Source organism: Pichia membranifaciens, assembly GCF_001661235.1.
Source record: "Pichia membranifaciens NRRL Y-2026 unplaced genomic scaffold PICMEscaffold_2, whole genome shotgun sequence".
NCBI classification, from domain to species: domain Eukaryota; kingdom Fungi; phylum Ascomycota; class Pichiomycetes; order Pichiales; family Pichiaceae; genus Pichia; species Pichia membranifaciens.
The window spans coordinates 2,235,280-2,251,181 of record NW_017566983.1 but is presented as its reverse complement, the minus strand read 5'-3'; the positions used below and the strand labels follow the sequence as shown (position 1 = coordinate 2,251,181).

Here is a 15,902-nt window from a genome sequence, read left to right as displayed (position 1 = left end):
GTTAAATGAAAAATACGTCTCCAGATCCGGGTCCCGGTATCGACAGGTCCGTCGGGGAACGATCCCCTGCGTTTGTCATAAGGACGGACTATCAAAAAGATTTGTCAGACTCGCTCAACACGGAAAGTGTGGCGCAATTGCGCGCTGCACGTGAGCAGTCCAAGCGTTTTGACTTCTGTTGCTCCTTCTCGCCATGTCCATACATGGCACAAGGGGTTCAAATTCCGCTGTCTGTCGTCCTACACCGTACAGAAGAGGGAGAGGACCGACGACAATAGCAGCCAGACAAGACGGCACCGCAATGGCGACAGAAAAGGCGTACGAGGACACAACCACCCCGCTCGGGTCCCTCCAGGAGGAGATTTCCAGCATCATCGAGACGTTTGTGCATCTTGGCGTGCAAGTGCACGATTTCCAGGGCACGCAGGAGGCCAAGCTCGGCTTGGCAAACCACATCAACAAGACGATCTCCAAGTTGCACGACGTGAGCTCGCGCGACGACCTGCGGGACATCATGATTCCCACCGACCTGTTGAACTACATTCAGGACGGGCGAAACCCGGACATCTACACAAGGGAGTTCGTCGAGGTGGTGAGGAAAATCAACCAGTACCTGAACGGCAAGTCGCTCGCCTTTGAGAACTTCAGGGACACGCTAGCGGCGTCAATCAAGCAGGAGTTCCCCGAGCTTGCGCCCGAGGTGGACTCCATCAAGGCAAAGACCAGCGTCTCCGCCAGCCTGGAGGACGCTGCAAGATAGACATACAGGCACAAGTGCCATAGGCTCTCCGGGCTCTCCAGGCTCTCTAAACTTTCTAATGCCATCACGCCTTTGCCGTCTCCTCTGTCGGACCTCTTTTTTGCACCCGCTAGCCTTCTGCCTGGACAGACCGGCTGGTGATAGCAGCAACTACACAGGTGCTGTGCAACAACCGTCATGGTGTCAAATGCGGCATCTCTATGCCCTTCTCAAGGCATGCGTAGCCACCTTTCACACGCTTCCACTCTCTTCCACCCACCCCCAATCCAATTGTTTTGCCCCAGACATCATTGCCCGTACGCGCTGCGCCCAAAACGGCAGTTCGGTGCATCGCATGCGGGCGGGCCTCGATTGGGCACGCCTCAGGACCCTTTTCCCCTTTCAGGAGCTGCTGCCCTTATCTGCCCTGGGATCTCATCAGGCTACTTTTTTCTATTTTAATAGGCTGTAGATACCCCGTGTGATAGCTTTTCTGCTGCAGCAATGCAGCCACAGGTTCTGGAGGGTCTAAGTAAAAAGATTAGGTAGATAGAAAGATAGGTGGATCTAAAGCGATATCTTTGTTTAAGATTAATTTTTTTTGTCTGCGCTTGCGTCCCGAGTCCCCGACCTGCAGAGTCAACCGGTCTTGGATTGCTGGGCGTCATGGCGGCTTGACCTTTCTTTATCATTAACCGTGGTGCATGACGTGCTGTCCTCCTGTGGAGCAGCAGCAGCAGCAGGAGTCTCAGTTTTCGTTCCACCGGTGGGGAAAGGAAGCCAGGATCGTTACCGCCTTTCCATTTTCTTTATCTGAGAACATGCGTCATCAGGAAGATGCATGCTACGCGATCCCCATTAAGCGAATTTGCATCTTTACAAGATCCTCTGTTCACCAGGTCCGGTACGGTTCTGTATTTAAGGCCCGCTGTTGCACCCTCTGCTCCGCTGTAACCTTTACGTTGGACCTTTAGTTGCGGTGCCCCCTCTCTTCTTGCTTGCTTGTGTCTCTCCCCCAAAGACCCCTCGAGCTAGAGTTTGACAACCAAGACAGCATCAATCACCATGGGCTACGCTAACTCAGGCCTCGGTTCTGCCGCTCTATTGTACAACCGGGATGTCCCGATGAGTGAGGACCAATCCACCTTCTCCACCTCCGACATGGGGTACGTCTTGTTCTGCACAGTCGGCATCATGATCTTGACGCCGGCCATTGGCATGTTCTACGGTGGTACCTTGAAGAGGAAAAACATCATCCAAATCTTGTTCCAGAGTTATATGGTCACCGCTCTTATCACCGTCCAGTGGTTCTTGTTCGGCTACTCGCTAGCAGTCTCCCCGTCTGCCTCCCATGTCTTGGGTAACTTTAGCTGGGGTGCTCTCACGCACATCGGTGTCGGTCCCTACGTCGAAGGAGGCACCATTCCTTCCATCATCTACTTCACCTTTTCGGCGTTCTTCCCCATTGCAACCGTCCAAATTTTTGTTGGTGCTATCGCAGAGAGATCTAGATTACTTCCGTCTCTAGTTGTCGGCTTCATTTGGTGTACCGTTGTGTACTGTCCCCTAGCATACTCGACCTGGTGTGCTAAGGGTTTCTTGTACAACCTCGGTGCATTGGATTTTGCCGGCGGAGGACCAGTTCATATCGCCTCCGGCGGTGCTTCGTTAGCCTACTCATTTTTCATAGGAAAGAGAAAAGACTGGCTTGACCCTAAGACAAAAAAGGAGTACGAGCCTCAGAATACAGTGATTACGTTCATCGGTGTTTCCATTATATGGTTCTCGTGGTTGTGTTTTAACTCAGGTACTTTGCTAGCAGTTAACACCAGAACAGGCTACATCATGGCAAACACTCAAATTGCCGCTTCGTCCGCCTTATTGGCCTTCGTTGCCGTGGACTATGCCTTCACTCGCAAGTGGTCCTTAATTGCAGCCTGTGAAGGTGCGGTTGCAGGCTTAGTTAACATTACCCCCTCTTGTGGATTTTACACTCCTTACTGGGCTTTCATCACCTCCTTGTTCGTCGGCGGCTGTTGCAGGTTGGCATACAGATTTAACGAAAAGACTGGTATCGATGACACTACAAGATCTTTCATCATCCATGGTTTCGGAGGAATCTTGGGCTCAATCTGTCTTGGTGTCTTCGCTTCACCATTCATTGCTGGTACAGATGGTGTTACAGAAATTGACGGAGGATGGATCTTCCACCACTGGAAGCAGATGGGCTACCAATTTGCTGGCTGGACTACTTGTTTCTTCTGGTCTCTGGGTGCAACATATATCATCTGTTTTGTTATCGACAAGATCCCTGGTTTGAAAATCAAGGCTGATGAAAACCTCGAGGCAATGGGTGCTGACTTCTTCGAAATGGCCGAAAACGACGGGAACTACGTGGATGCAATGTATCCCCAGTTTTCGTTGAAGGCTATCCAAGGCGATGCGTACGACGACTACGAGCTTGGAAATATCAATGTCCTTGATGGACTTGGCGAAGGGACTGGCAGTTCCGTCAGCGATGAAAGACATGACAAATCAATGCACGATATGAAAGTCATTTCCTCATAACTTTTGTAACTTACGCTTTTCCCCTTTCCTTATTTATTTCCTATTTGCAACACTTATATCTTTGATGTATACAACATTTTTAGCTCAGTTCACCTTTTCTCTTATGAAAATTTGAGGCACAACTTAAATTGTTTGCAGAAGATCAACCAAAATTTCAGAACATGTTCAGGAAAACAGCATTGACACCCGTGCACCACATCGTGGATAAATTTTCATCGCCGACAAGACTGAGCTGGAAAATCGTTAGTGGCCTCGTCTTTCAGGCCTACAGATTTGAGCACGAGTGAACTAGAGCAACAGTTAACTCTTGAGCAGACATCCTGAGCTCGGCACACCAACGGCGGCAGAGTTAAGTATCCAGAAAATGCTTTCCAGATCCACAGCCTTGGCTTTCAAAGCCAGCGCAAGTTCTCAGGTCAAGACTGTTGCAATCAGACAAACATTCGTTAGATTCAACTCGAATGAAAGCACAGAACAAGCAAAAGCTACCAAGAAGCAATTTAAAAAGCCCTTTTTCGACACTTACGTGGACTTTTTGAAAAGCCAGAAATTGAACGAGCAAGGTGAGTTTTTGATTGAAAGACCAACTCGAAATGATTACGACCACTCTGAGCTCGCCAAATACGTGAAATCAGCTATTACTGAAAAAGATAGATTAATTGAAGAAAAATTGAAGGCTCTGGCAAAGGAAAATGGCCTCAAGTATGAAGACTTGAAGAATCAGTTTGATGCAAAAGTGAATGAAAAGGCCGAAATTGTAAAAGCCAAACATGCTGAATCCTTATCAAAAATTGAAATGTTTGTCAATCGTCTAGCTTTGCCAGTTAACGGCCCTTCCAATTTAGTTTCTGAATTATTGGACGGTTTGCTACCATTTGCGGAAAACTTGAATGAAGCCGCTGGGTTCAAGTTTATCTATGAAATTGATCCAGATTTTGCGAAGGCTTTTGGCAAAAATATCAGACTTGAGCCAACTCAAAAAACCGTCAACGAAATGGTTGAAGCTTTCAAATCTGGTCCCATTTCCAAAATAACAGACTCGCAGTATGCGGAGTTGAAGAAGCTTTTAGCTGACAAAAAGACTACAGTATCCCCTGAACCTGTTAAGGACACCATTGAAGAGGCTCCTGTAAATGTGAGCCATCCACCTGTCGACGGATTGACAATTCTGGAAAACATTTTCTCTAACTTGAACACCTACGAGAACATTAATATCTCTCCACTGATGAAAACCGTTGAAAAAATAGATCCTGAGTTTGCTTTGTTATTGAAAAGCTACGAAGGCATAGATTCCAACAACGATGATCTCCTTAAGGCAAAGTATCAAGAGATTCTAGACTACTGCTCTAACCATGAAAAGAAAATCTACAAGTCTTTCGGTGATTCTGACTCAGCCGAGTTTGCTCTCATGGATGAAGCGCTAAAGCAACCAGTACCTATAGATTTGACTGAAATTTACGAAGTATTCGAATTCTATCCTGATTACTTTGCTAGCGATCTATTTAAATCTATTGAGTCTATCGATCCAAAGTTTGGTGAGCTATTAAATGATTTGGAAACTCTTCCAGAAGGAAAAGACTTAGAAGAAAAGAACGATGAAATCGATACTTATTTGGCCAACAAAGAAACTCCTATTTACATTGCAATGAATGACACGCAATCCTCTTCTTTCTCAGATCTTAGATCCATACTAGATGCTGAATGGGAGAAAATGGAATCTACAGTGACTGCCGATAAGCTTGTAGAATACGTTGTTCAAAATGGCTTGGATAGCGATGGATTCAAGCTCATCTCTAAGATTGATCCTGAGTTCGCAAGCCTCACAGAGGAACTTTGTACTGAAAAGGACAATGAAAAGGCAATGGCAACCTATGCCAAAATACAAGAATATTTGCAGGAACCAAATTCTATTGTTGGTGCTTTAGAAGATAAGGAGTCTTTAAACTACCAACTTCTTGCTGATCAAATTTTCCTTAAATCAGAAAATGAAACAGATGTTTTGTCTGTTACTGAAACTCCCGCAGAGAATATAGCTCAAGTTGAGCCAGTTTTTGAAAGAACTGATTCTGTGCTTGAAAACTTAAAAAAAGAAGATCAATCAAGACTTCCTGAGGATGTCGCAAAAATGAATGAAATGTATGATATGGCAATTGACATAATTGACGAAATTGAAGAAGAATTGACTAGTAATACCTTTATTCCAGTTTCCCGCCAAGTCAGTGCTAAATTGGACAAACTTCTAGGATTTCAGCCTTCTACTGAACAAGTGACTACTTCTGAGGATTTGAAGGGTAAAAGCCTACCAAAGCAAAAAGATGAAGTTTTAGAGCTTGCTGTCAATATCATCATGAAGGATGGTAAAAAGGAAGTAGCAAGAACTAACTTGAACAGAGCACTTTATTTATTATTTTTGGAAACAAGAAGCAACCCTGTTGAGAAATTAAAGGAGGCATTAGATATTGTTGCACCTATTGTCGTTACCAAAACAGTGAAAACTGGATTTGCAAAAAACTACACTGTTCCTGTACCATTAACACAGAGGCAAAGAAATAGAATGGCGCTTTTGTGGATATTAAATTCCTCCGATTCGAAAGCGTCGAATGATTTCGCTGTTAGATTATGCGATGAAATTCTTCACGTTCTATCTGGAAAGTCTTCCTTAATGGACAAGAGAGTTTTGAGCCACAAAATGGCCATTGCTAATAGATCTTACCTTTCTATCTAGATGCATACTATCATTAATATGCCTCTTTTTTTCTGTACATAATTTATAGAACCCACCCCAAAAATCAAACTGATGATTGTAATTCATCTTTTTCGCGAGGCTTCCTCACATTATTTACACGTTTCGGGTGATTCAGATTCAAATCTTCTCTTGCAGTCATTGTTTCCACTGCTAGCCAAAGCTGCCCGATGCTTGCAGTACTGAAATACAATTTTGGTTTGGAGGTTGTAAAAGCTTGAACTTGGATAACTCCTAAAGCTTGGAGAGTTCATAGATCCGAATATGGATGAGAATTCAGCAAAAGATGAAAATGAAAATTACAGTCAGAGAGATGATGATGGCAGAACACCCGAAGATAAGACAATGAGGGTACGCTACGAAATCACTGAGGCTTCTAACTTTAACAAAACACGAGCATTATTCATTGCAAATATCACGGACAGTTTAGATATCGATGAGTTTAGAAATATTATGGTTGAAGAGGCCAGAAGGGAAAAATGTACTATAGAGAGAGCTTGGCTTAATAGTTCTCGTTCACATTGCTACGTTCTCTGCTCTGATACCCCCGGAGCTGTTGCTATTCAAGCCAAGCTGAATGGTTTTAATTTTGCGGAGGATTCTAACGTTTCGGCGGAAAAAGCCGATAGCCAAAACAGACTTTTTGCCGATTTCGTGCCAGTGAGAGCAATCGAAAGCTGGATTGAACAGGAAAAAGAGGGTCCACCAGACGCTATATGGAAGATCACATATGTAGATAAACCTTCGAAGGAGAAAATTGGGACATTCTTCAAGCTAGTCATACATGAAATGGTGAACTATCCAAATGCTTCCCTGGGTTACATAAGGGTTCAGAGAAACAATAGAAGTACCAATAAGTCCACTCGAGCTAATGAAATTATAGGTGTAAGCACCTATGTACCAGACAGAGTGAGACCGCCTGCTAGGAGAATAGGTAGCATTGATAGGTTGAGAGGACGAGATAGGTCTAGATATGGACCTAAGCTATACAAGCCGGCACACACATTCCGTCCTAGGACCAGCGATACATATATACCTAATTATGGAAACAGAAGGTAGAAGATAGAGAAAACCTTGCTGAGAGTGATGAGGTTGTAGACTGATCTATTACTGAACATTGGTGTTAATAATGGGTTATATTCACAGATGAAGGATTGCCGTCTATACCGTTTAATAAAGAGAGTACGAGATGAAAAAACCGGTTGAACTATAAAGTTTGTAGTTATAAGCTTAATAATATATACAAGAACTAAAAAATCATGCGTGCCAGATTCTTTTGACTAAATCGCAGATACCATTCTCCTCAGTTTCGAGTAAGTAAATACCGTAAACAGACAAACATGTGCCTATGTTCAAGAAAAACATAGCAAGCTTATGCCAGTTTCCAAATTTTCTGAGTGGGATGTAATCGATAATACAACTTTGGAATCCGTATCTTGAATGTACAGCAATTAAGACACCCAATGTCGCGTCGATGAGGGGATAATCAACACCAGCAACAAAGGGAAATACAACAAGCGGAGTCATTCCAAGTACTACCAATCTTTCATAAGCCCAATGAAAAGAACCTTCGCTAAACTCTGTAGGTGGTGGAACATATGCATCGTTGACTGATCCAACAACATTACCTGGTACATCCGGTGTGAGTCTTAGGTTAGGAAGTTTTGGAAGACGAGGTTTTAGTGAAAAACTTCGAACTAATAAGGATGAAAATCTTGGAGGAGACATTATCGTCGGCCTTAGTAGTCTTGTACCAAACATCGTGTACTGAGCTAGCTTTCAGAAAGATCGTGGACTTTGTTTCAGTGATGTGCGCACTTCATTATAGTCAAGCCTAGGAACTATACACGGTAATCACCGATTATTCAATTCTGATGATTGATCGATTGCACACTTCCAAAAAAATTTGAGAGTGCGAGCACCCACGTATTATTGCCTATTGACGTAGGCTGATAGAAACTGTAGGAAACAGATAAAGATACAGTCTAGGCTATCTATAGAGACGCTATTTATATGTATATCTCATGAGCTACTGAAATCCTAGCTCCACGAAACAGGGGCGACTTCATTATCGTCGGAAAAAGGGTCGTAATCACTTTTTGACACCTTTTCTTTCATAATACTTGTCTGTTTAACAGGTTTTGGACTTTGCAGAACGCTCTTTTTAGCAGGCACTGGCGGAGGAGCCCTTCTTTCTTTGACTTCATAGCGTGTTCCGGCTGGAGGTGCCCGTTCCCTCACATACCTGTCGTCGTCATCTGAGTCGCTGGTGTCATAGTCATCATCGCTAATCGGGGCTCTTCTCGCTGTGCCAAGAGGGAGATTTACGGGCTCGTGATCCGATTCATAGTCTTGCAACGAGTCGTAATCATCGGAGTCGGAGTTAGTGGTAACTCTGGCTTCTGCGGGAACACTATGCTCTTCATACTTTTTCAAGGAGATGACCAAATCATCGTTACACTTGAGCAGGGGGCCAAGCAACTCTTCCCTATTGACTAACTGTAAATACCTCAACACTTTTCTTCTAATGGCACGGCATTCATCGAATGCGTCATTTGCCCTGATCGAGTGGATTGACAACTCGTTCTTATCAAGACTGTTCAAAATGTTTAACAAGTTCGTAGCCATTATATTTGCCTGACCGATCAATTGCATGATTTTAGGACCCTCCTTGTCATAGTTGATTCTAGGTATTTTGAACTTTTTGTCCAGCTCTGCATTTGTCTTTGGCCGAGACTGAGAGGAGCTATTAGTGCTGTATCTGCTGGGTTCATCAGCATAACTGTATCTACTTTGCTCCTCACCATTGCTATAATCCTCCCCATCATCGTCAAAGGGTGTATAATCCATATCTGCTTCGTCATTCATGAAGTCTGGAACCTGACGATCGTAACTGGACGTCGCAGCGGCCCTTTGCTTTGCTTTTCGTCCTTGCATGCAACGCTCATATAAAAGGGTTATGTTTGTCAAACGGTCGTCATCCCGGTATTTATCATACCACCCAGCCATCAGAGAGCGTGTAAAGTTGGAAATCTTTTTGTTTGGAGGAGAGGCTGCGGAGGAAGAAAATGAGGAGGTGCTTCCGTCCATGAGGTAGAACTGTAGTCTGTCCAAGAGCTTATCGTCATTGCACAAAGCCGTTATCTCTCTGCCGCCATTGGTTATCAATAGGTCAAGAACCCGCAACGCATTGTACTGTTCCTTTGTGTTACCGTACTTCATCTTTTTTCTCAAAGCTCTGGCAGCTTCAACAGGACCAGGCTCGGCAAAATCTTTCTGGAACTTGATTGCGTCTAACAAAACCGACAGCTGTGTTTCGATGTAGAAATCATCACCCGAGGGGTCATTCTTTTCGCAGCAGTCGTTTATAGTCGACGTGACTGCTGTGTGCTGGTGGCGATTCAAAAAACCCATGCCAGAAATCTGATATTGATCAGAACGTTCGAGACAGGATATTCAGCTGATAACCCAAGCAACCGATGTGTGGGGGATCGGAGAAGGGTAAAACAGAAGCTGGCAAGTGCAAGCAACGAAAGAAAAAACACACGAAAGTCAATCGCCTGTTTCCTAATCTGAACAGACTATTTGTACTGTCTGCAATTGGACACCGTCCTGTAAAGACGCCAGACGAACACAGGCTTCTTAGATGATCCGCCTGTACCTCATTCTAATCGGTCGCTCAATCAATCGGTCCCGCAATCGATCAATTACAATGGAGAACTGCAGTAAGCCATGCGGCCTTTTGCTGATTAAAGTGGCCGGAGGAATGTGTGGCCGATATCGACGCGTCGGCGGCGAAAAGTTGCGTTGGTTCTTTTTTTTCCAAGCTCAGCAAAATCCCGCGAGACTCGAGCTTTTCATTCTTTCAGGTCTCCAATTTTTTGCTCTTTGCCTGTTTGCTATTTTTCTTCTCCTTCTAACGTCAGACTTTTTCTACTTTTTTCGTTTCCTTTTTCTGTTTGAGTTACGCTTATCAAGACAGTACTACATTAGATAACTACCAAAATGGTAAGTGTGGTTATACTGCTTTCCTGAAAGCTTGAATAACTAAATTCTCTTTGAGAAAAAAATTAACGCCGGCTAAAGGATCTAAAGATTTGCTCCCTGATGGACGTGTGACATGTTTCAACCTGCAGTTTCTTTTCCAAATAACTTGATAGTCTTACTTTTTTTCTTGTGGAAGAAATCTATCTCGGTTTGTTGTCAAGTGCAATAATACGGAAAGACTCAGGACATGCATACTTCATTACACAGCTTTAGCTATCCTAATAATATCACGGAACGATGACCTACGTCGTTCTATTGTTAGTACTTCTTTTACAAGAGTGTATTGATGTATGCATGTCTTGCTTCTTTTTTTTGCATTGATAATAAGTCTTATAGATTGGTTTCATAAGATTTAAGGCTGGGAAATGTGTGGCTTGGATGGGAGTGTTCCATCCATCCCAGACATATCCAGTAGAGGATTAAGTTTACGGAAGAAAAATTAAATGGATTAACTTGTACTCGATGACCACAGGGAAGGGAAATCTTTTTTCCCCTTTTCTCTCTTTTTAGAGCAAGTTACTAATAAGTTTTTCTTCTCCTCAATGATACAGCCAGCAAAAAAAGTCGCAGCAGCTCCTTTAGCCACCAAGACCTCAAAGTCAGCTTCTCCTAAGAACCCTTTGTTTGAGTCCACTCCAAAGAACTTTGGTCTGGGCCAAGCAATTCAGCCAAAGAGAAACTTGTCTAGATTTGTCAAATGGCCAGAATACGTTAGATTTCAAAGACAAAAGAAGATTTTGTCCTTGAGATTGAAGGTTCCTCCAGCTATCGCACAATTTTCTAACGTTTTAGACAAGAACACTGCAGCCGAGGCCTTCAAGTTGTTGAACAAGTACAGACCAGAAACCCCTGCTGAAAAGAAGGAAAGATTGACCAAGGAAGCCGCTGCAATTGCAGACGGTAAGACGAAGGAAGATGTCTCCGACAAGCCCTACGTTGTCAAGTACGGTTTGAACCACGTTGTTGGTTTGATCGAAAACAAAAAGGCTAAGTTGGTTTTGATTGCCAATGATGTCGACCCAATCGAGTTGGTTCTTTTCCTTCCAGCTTTATGCCACAAGATGGGTGTTCCTTACGCCATTGTCAAGGGCAAGGCCAGATTAGGTACTCTTGTCCACCAAAAGACTGCTACTGTTGCAGCTCTCGTCGATGTCAAGTCCGAAGACGAAGCTACTTTGGCCAAGTTGATTTCCACCATCAACGCCAACTACATTGAAAAGTACGACGACTCCAAGAGACACTGGGGTGGTGGTATTATGGGTGCCAAGGCACAAGCCAAGATTACTCAAAGAGCTAAGCTTGCAGCTGCTGCAGCTGCATCTTCTACTGCTCCAAGGGTTTGAGTTATTTTATCATTCTTTTTGTCGTTTTCCGCTTTTTCTATATAGTAATTCTAATATCTCTTCAAACAATATACTTTCTATGCGTTCTAGTAGTTATCACGTCCATTATTTCAATTCATGGTATATATCTAAGCACATTTCATGTTTGAGCAGTCCATAAAGTTATCGTGACTGTGATTTACTAAACCTTTCTTCGCACCTCACGTAAACACGATTGAAAACACAATGTGAGGTGCGAGGGGTTCTCGCTGAAAGCGTGAATTGTGTGCGGGAATCTTTGAAGGTGTGGTTTCCTAACAGGGAATGTTGAGTGAGAGCGGGAGCGTGAGTGAGAGTTTGCGAGCGCCTTGACGGTGATATACGTTGGAGGTGAATAATTTTTTGGTCGTCTAAAGAAAGGTCTTTACTATAGTACAGTAATCCTTTGAAACCCCTTCAGAACCCACCGGATTTCACAGATAAACGTATGTTACCAGCCTGATATAGATAAACTACTGAAAGTACGAACCTTTATTTGAAAAAGCTGATGTCAAAACTAAGAGAAAGAAGTATCATAGAAATACAATTATAGACGCCACTATAGACGTAGCAATGAAAGAGAATAGCACAGCTGCAAAGAGTTGTATTCGTCGAATTTTGACTACCTGTTGGAGTAGGCCACCCTGAACACCGGCAACTGAGTACTCCTGTCAAAGATGAACAAGTGGAAGTATATTCAAGGCAATTGACTCCCGTTTGCTATTTGCTCATTTGCATTCATATACTAAAGCAGCTTCTTTTCAAATCCATGGTTCCTACAAAAAACAATATGATGATCTCTGTTTGAAGGAGCAAGTTACTAACATTTTTGTCTTTTTTCTCTAATTGCGAAAAAAACATTTTATCCATTTCCACAGAATGTCTAAGTCAAAGAACCATACCGCACACAACCAAACCAAGAAGGCACACAAGAACGGTATCAAGAAGCCTAAGACTCACAGATACCCATCTTTGAAGGGTGTTGATGCAAAGTTCAGAAGAAACCACAGATGGGCTTTACACGGTACTGCTAAGGCATTAGCCGAAAAGAAAGCTGCTGCAGCTAAATAAATAAATACATAAATCATTTGTTATAACATGTATAATTGAAGATTTTGCTTAAACACGTACAACCCCCACTCTATAAGCTCTTGCAAAGAGGATTGCGCTTAGTTCTGGTTATTTGAGAATGAAAAAAGTGTAGCACTCGGATTCCAGGTATGGTGCAGTTCCGTTTCAGGAAATAAATTTGTTGCCTTTTTTGCTAAACCACATTGATGCTTTCTCTTTTGCCCCTCCGTCTGAAAGGCTCTATCCATAAACACCTTCCTTCTTTCCAGTTTGCCCTTTTCTCCGGCTTGTTTCTCTTAGGGTTTATGGAGTTTCTCATCTGCTGCCTTCAACTTCGTCAATTCCTTTCTTGTAAATCTACTTAAGCCATGTCCGAATCACAAGAGCAACAAGTTACAGAATCTCGAGTAATTTCTCCTGTTACTTTAGAAGCTGACACCGTCGAAAAAGTAACCGAAGAATTAAAGCAATTGGTATTGTACACACCGTTCGAAAGTTTCGTATAGAACACGTCGACTGATACTAACCGGGTCTATTCTTTATCCTCCGTTTTTGTATTGCCTGCTAGTTTTATACAGTCAACAGATGATGTATCCGCTACAGAAAGCTCAGAAGCTAACAGTAATTATGATGCTTCAGAACCTGGTGATATGATTTCTCTCAAATCCGAGAACATTGATAACCCTACAACTGAAGTTTTGACTTCAGCTGATGCTTGCTCTGCTGATTTAATCGTTTCGGCCGAGCAATCAATCTCAGAGGAGAAACAAGAGGCAAAAGATGCTTCTACCAAGAACAAGGCTCTATCAGCTAAAAAGAAGTACTACAAGAGAAAGTTCCCGAAAAAGAATAAATCAAAACCTTTGGGTTCAAAGTCACCAGTTGCTGATACACAAGATGAAAATGCACCACTACAAGAAGATAAGAAGATTGAAAATGTAGAGAAGAATGAAAACCAAAAACCTCAGCATTCTAATACTAAGAAGAAGAGCTTCATTAATAATAATGCAACCAACAAATTATATTATCAAGACAGAAGAATGTTGGGGAACTACATGTACAGTCCAGATGGAATTCCAATTGTTGTCCCGAGAAATTTCAGCGGACCTCAACTGCACAGATACAATCAAATAGGTAAGCCTTATGGAAATAAGCAATTTGTAGCTTTCAGTCCCAAGTTCGTTCCTGTACCATATGATATCCCATTATCGACAAGATCGAATTATTCGTTCAAGAATAACAGTAACAGAAAGAATTACCCCAATCATGACTCTAGCAATGTGATCAATGATAACATGAGTAATTATAAACAAAAGGTCAAATATCATAAGCCTTGGAAATATTTAACTCCGGTTAATGTAAATGATGTCTATTACGGTCACAACCCTTTTCCAAAGAATTATAACGGTAAAAAACTCAAAGATAATAAGAAAGTAACTGCTGATCAACCGAAAGTTGAAGAGACAGATCATCACAATGAACCCGTCAGCAACGAGACATCAGAACCTTTAACTCATGTAAATGAGCCAGCACAAGTTGCAGAGACATCATGCTAAATTTATATTTTTGCTCCTTTTGAAATTAACTATCTTCAAGGTGGAATTGCTTTAGTCTTTAGAGTTTTTGTGTAGAAGAGTTCAAGATATTTTTTCAAAGAAAATTTCTTTTATTGCTAACATTTATATCGTTTTAAACTAATGTAACAATGAAGATTCATTTTGCGGAAAGATATTTAAGAAAAGAAGTAAGAGCAAACTAAGTTAAAACTATACAAGTTATCTAAATTAATCATCGTTCTTATCCTTGGAACCTCTCAACAAACCAGTTCTTCTTGCAGCAATCAAACCAGCCTTTTGACCAGAAACAGCACCTCTAGAAATGGTAGAAGCCTTACCAATATGTTGATGGTTACCACCACCATGAGGGTGATCAACTGGGTTCATAGCAACACCTCTGGTCTTAGGCCATGAGTTTCTCTTGACCTTGTATTTGTGGAAAGCTCTACCGGCCTTCAATAATGGTTTGTCAATTCTACCACCACCAGCAACGACACCGATGACACCTCTAGCGTCAGAAGAGATGATCTTTTTAGCACCAGAAGGTAACTTGACTCTGGTTTTGTTTTCATCTGGGTTGTGTCCAATGATAATGACGTAGTTACCGGAGGTTCTACCTAAAGCACCTCTGTCACCAACCTTTTCTTCAACGTTGGAAACAATGGTACCTTCTGGCAAGGAACCTAATGGCAAAACGTTACCAATGTTAAGAGATGCACTCTTACCACAGTAAATGAATTGACCGGTGTAGACACCTTCGTTAGCAATAAAAGTTTCTTCTCTTAACTTGAATCTGTATGGGTCTCTGAAGGAGACTCTAGCTAATGGAGCACCTCTACCTGGGTCATGGATGATTTGCTTGACGACACCTCTGATGTAACCGTGTCTTTCAGCGTAATCCAAAGTTCTCAACTTTGCTGCACCCTTTCTTAATCTGGTGTGAGCAGTAAAGATGGAACCTGCACCCTTTCTTTGGTTTCTGATAACTCTACCTATAAAACGAAAAAGTTTGAATTGTGAGTGGGAATGAAAAATTGTTAGTAACTTTCAAAAAACTGGTATCACATGTAGGAAGACGATAGTCAAACAAAGATGGAACTGGGGTCAAAAAATCCGGCAATAATTCACACGGATGCATCACAGTAATGCAAGTTATGTATTCTAGTGGTAAACCGATGATGAGAAGAGCATACTTCTGATATTTGACCTCTTGAAAGATCTTTTTTAGAGTGGCCGGGGATGCTTCAATTGAAACTTTAATAAATCTATCAATTTGCATGGTACAAAAGTCTGGCGGTTTCTCAAAAGTAGCAGTACATCTATCTCATTTCTCTTTATGGTCGGCCTGTTTTTCCTGTCAGAGTATGCGGTTTTTCTTGCAGACGCAGGCTCCAGTAACTATTGTTTCACAACATGTTGTCTCCACATGATTATTGTATAAACATACCCATTGTTGAGGTTCGAAAAAAGGTTCTTGGTTGTCAAATCCAGCCCCAAATAAAGCTTTTCTTTCTTCAAGAAGGCCTTGTCTGTAGTTAATGTGTGCACCATATTTTTTCACTCCCGCAAAAGCTTTCCCTCCTCCAGGCCTCAGCGAGTGAGGGAGACGAAGGAGTTGGGAAAGTAATGAGCGCAAAAAAGGGTTCGCACCATAAGCACGTGCTTGTAGCAAGGGTAAAAACATACCGTTTTTGGTAATGTTAGCGAGGGAATTTCGTAAAAATTCCGAGGAATTTGAAGGTCCGATAAGGATAGAGCATCCCCCGAGGAGAGAATAGATAAGCAGGTGTTAGAGACAGGAGACGCACAATAGAGAA

General features: G+C 42.4%; 10 protein-coding genes across 10 annotated transcripts; 7 read left to right on the top strand and 3 right to left on the bottom strand.

The window, feature by feature from the left end:
* Positions 1-301: 301 nt before the first annotated feature.
* On the top strand, positions 302-760 carry PICMEDRAFT_72082 (hypothetical protein; the record flags this gene model as incomplete). The annotated part of the gene is made up of 1 exon (XM_019164092.1): positions 302-760. One exon carries the CDS (start codon positions 302-304, stop codon positions 758-760), a length of 459 nt encoding a protein of 152 aa, XP_019019209.1.
* A 1,044-nt stretch (positions 761-1,804) lies between these two features.
* On the top strand, positions 1,805-3,307 carry PICMEDRAFT_72081 (hypothetical protein; the record flags this gene model as incomplete). The annotated part of the gene is made up of 1 exon (XM_019164091.1): positions 1,805-3,307. The coding sequence occupies one exon, from the start codon at positions 1,805-1,807 to the stop codon at positions 3,305-3,307; it is 1,503 nt and encodes a 500-aa protein (XP_019019208.1).
* Positions 3,308-3,606: 299 nt separating this feature from the next.
* On the top strand, positions 3,607-6,160 carry PICMEDRAFT_15936 (hypothetical protein). Its single transcript, XM_019161028.1, has one exon. The coding sequence runs from the start codon at positions 3,672-3,674 to the stop codon at positions 6,030-6,032; it is 2,361 nt and encodes a 786-aa protein (XP_019019207.1). The 5' UTR covers positions 3,607-3,671; the 3' UTR covers positions 6,033-6,160.
* Positions 6,161-6,389: 229 nt separating this feature from the next.
* PICMEDRAFT_15935 (hypothetical protein) lies at positions 6,390-7,320 on the top strand. The gene has a single exon (XM_019161027.1). The coding sequence runs from the start codon at positions 6,396-6,398 to the stop codon at positions 7,107-7,109; it is 714 nt and encodes a 237-aa protein (XP_019019206.1). The 5' UTR covers positions 6,390-6,395; the 3' UTR covers positions 7,110-7,320.
* Positions 7,317-7,712, bottom strand: PICMEDRAFT_23611 (hypothetical protein; the record flags this gene model as incomplete). The annotated part of the gene is made up of 1 exon (XM_019162315.1): positions 7,317-7,712. A coding segment is annotated over one exon (396 nt), but the record flags the coding sequence as incomplete, so codon positions are not given.
* A 378-nt stretch (positions 7,713-8,090) lies between these two features.
* Positions 8,091-9,464, bottom strand: PICMEDRAFT_72077 (hypothetical protein; the record flags this gene model as incomplete). Its single annotated transcript, XM_019164090.1, has 1 exon — positions 8,091-9,464. One exon carries the CDS (start codon positions 9,462-9,464, stop codon positions 8,091-8,093), a length of 1,374 nt encoding a protein of 457 aa, XP_019019204.1.
* A 553-nt stretch (positions 9,465-10,017) lies between these two features.
* Positions 10,018-11,531, top strand: PICMEDRAFT_15932 (hypothetical protein). Its single transcript, XM_019161026.1, has 2 exons — positions 10,018-10,058; positions 10,649-11,531. Exons 1-2 carry the CDS (start codon positions 10,056-10,058, stop codon positions 11,438-11,440), a joined length of 795 nt encoding a protein of 264 aa, XP_019019203.1. The 5' UTR covers positions 10,018-10,055; the 3' UTR covers positions 11,441-11,531.
* Positions 11,532-12,337: 806 nt separating this feature from the next.
* On the top strand, positions 12,338-12,529 carry PICMEDRAFT_58401 (hypothetical protein; the record flags this gene model as incomplete). The annotated part of the gene is made up of 1 exon (XM_019163297.1): positions 12,338-12,529. One exon carries the CDS (start codon positions 12,338-12,340, stop codon positions 12,527-12,529), a length of 192 nt encoding a protein of 63 aa, XP_019019202.1.
* Positions 12,530-12,792: 263 nt separating this feature from the next.
* PICMEDRAFT_15929 (hypothetical protein) lies at positions 12,793-14,098 on the top strand. Its single transcript, XM_019161025.1, has one exon. It carries the CDS (start codon positions 13,180-13,182, stop codon positions 14,083-14,085), a length of 906 nt encoding a protein of 301 aa, XP_019019201.1. The 5' UTR covers positions 12,793-13,179; the 3' UTR covers positions 14,086-14,098.
* Positions 14,099-14,313: 215 nt separating this feature from the next.
* On the bottom strand, positions 14,314-15,536 carry PICMEDRAFT_58399 (hypothetical protein; the record flags this gene model as incomplete). Its single annotated transcript, XM_019163296.1, has 2 exons — positions 14,314-15,077; positions 15,533-15,536. 2 exons carry the CDS (start codon positions 15,534-15,536, stop codon positions 14,314-14,316), a joined length of 768 nt encoding a protein of 255 aa, XP_019019200.1.
* Between the last annotated feature and the right edge of the window lie 366 nt (positions 15,537-15,902).

Coding starts and splice junctions, on each gene's coding strand:
- PICMEDRAFT_15936 (XM_019161028.1), top strand. CDS start 3,672: ATGCTTTCCAGATCCACAGCCTTGGCTTTCAAAGCCAGCGCAAGTTCT.
- PICMEDRAFT_15935 (XM_019161027.1), top strand. CDS start 6,396: ATGAGGGTACGCTACGAAATCACTGAGGCTTCTAACTTTAACAAAACA.
- PICMEDRAFT_15929 (XM_019161025.1), top strand. CDS start 13,180: ATGATTTCTCTCAAATCCGAGAACATTGATAACCCTACAACTGAAGTT.